The 1,256-nt window shown below is 24.5% G+C and overlaps 1 protein-coding gene across 1 annotated transcript in view; it reads right to left on the bottom strand.

Annotated features, from left to right (window-relative positions):
- Positions 1–114: 114 nt before the first annotated feature.
- Positions 115–1,256, bottom strand: part of LOC117174066 — a 6,147-nt gene continuing 5,005 nt past the window's right edge. The window contains exons 3-4 of the mRNA XM_033362732.1: positions 314–460; positions 115–221 (exon numbers count right to left, since the gene is read on the bottom strand). Coding sequence (XP_033218623.1) covers positions 126–221; positions 314–460 — 243 coding nt within the window. The 3' untranslated portion in view covers positions 115–125. The remainder of the gene's footprint in view (positions 222–313; positions 461–1,256) is intronic.

Below are 1,256 nucleotides of genomic sequence, written 5' to 3'. Positions count from 1 at the left end.
AATATGTATATAAAGTTTCGAAGAAAAATTGTCAAGTAAGTCTTTTTTTAATTAATTTAAAAATAAGTACAGTTTTATAATAGCAAAATATAGAAGAGTGGAACAACAACAAGAAAGCTTATTTATTAAAGATTATCAATGCAAGTTTTGGCAGAAGTGCGAATTTCATTTGCTTTTTTTTCGAAATCAGAAATTATTCCTCTGCTGCACTCTTTTGCAAACTGAAAAATAAAAAATACATATTTTATTTTTTTTATTTGAAAATATCTGGGTGATTTTAAATTTTCACAAAAGCTTCATATTATTAATTTACCTCAATATCCTGATTTGCAAATCCTTCAGCGCGACATTTGGTCAATTCAAAGGTGGTAGAGTTAATAGTCCTCTGCATCAAAGATTTGGCTATTTCATAACAAGGTTGTGCGTTTTTTCCATCAGACTTGGCATCATCAACATCGATCTAAAAATGTATAATTAGGTTATAAACAATCTTCATCTTATTCAATTTATTAACTTAAAACAATCGGAATAAGATACAGAATTATTATCTTAAGATGACATAAAAAATGTAAAATTATTTTCGTTTTTAACAAGTAATAAATAATCAGATTTTTGGAAATTTTTTCGGGTTAAGGTAGTTATCGTACAAAAAGTCAAATATCTGAAAAAAAAATAGATTTTCTATGATTTTGAGAAGCAAAATATTAAAATTGATGCCATTTTAAGTACAAAACATTATTTTTTATGAAAAACTTTTAAATCTACCGACAAAAAAAAACATTAGTTTAAACCATGTTTTTTCCAATTGAATTTTTTTTTATCTTCGCTTCTTACCAATTTATGAAAAATGATTGCATTTTAATAAATGATGGCTTGTTTTTTTCGGGAAAACATTTTCCACGAATTTACTGTTTCCAATATTAAAGATAACTAAATAATCTTAAATTATAATTATTTGTTCAAACAAATTTTCTTTAAAAAAATTGCCATTTATTAAAATGCAATCATTTTTCAGAAATTGGTAAGTAGCGGCAGTCAGAAAAAATTTAATTGTAAAAAACATGGTTAAAATTAATGTTTTTTTGTTGCGAATTTTAACATATTGCATAAAAATACTATTTTTTATTTGGAATTACATCAGTTACAATATTTTGATTCTTCTTCTTCTTTATTCATAATGTGTCCCCTAAGGGTTTACATGACTTCCATTCCTTACAATCTTTCCGTTTACATCTATATATTTTTTACAATCTTAT

This window comes from Belonocnema kinseyi, chromosome 6 (assembly GCF_010883055.1).
Source record: "Belonocnema kinseyi isolate 2016_QV_RU_SX_M_011 chromosome 6, B_treatae_v1, whole genome shotgun sequence".
NCBI classification, from domain to species: Eukaryota; Metazoa; Arthropoda; class Insecta; order Hymenoptera; family Cynipidae; genus Belonocnema; species Belonocnema kinseyi.
The sequence above is the reverse complement of the archived record's forward strand: the minus strand, read 5'-3'. Positions and strand labels throughout refer to the sequence as shown.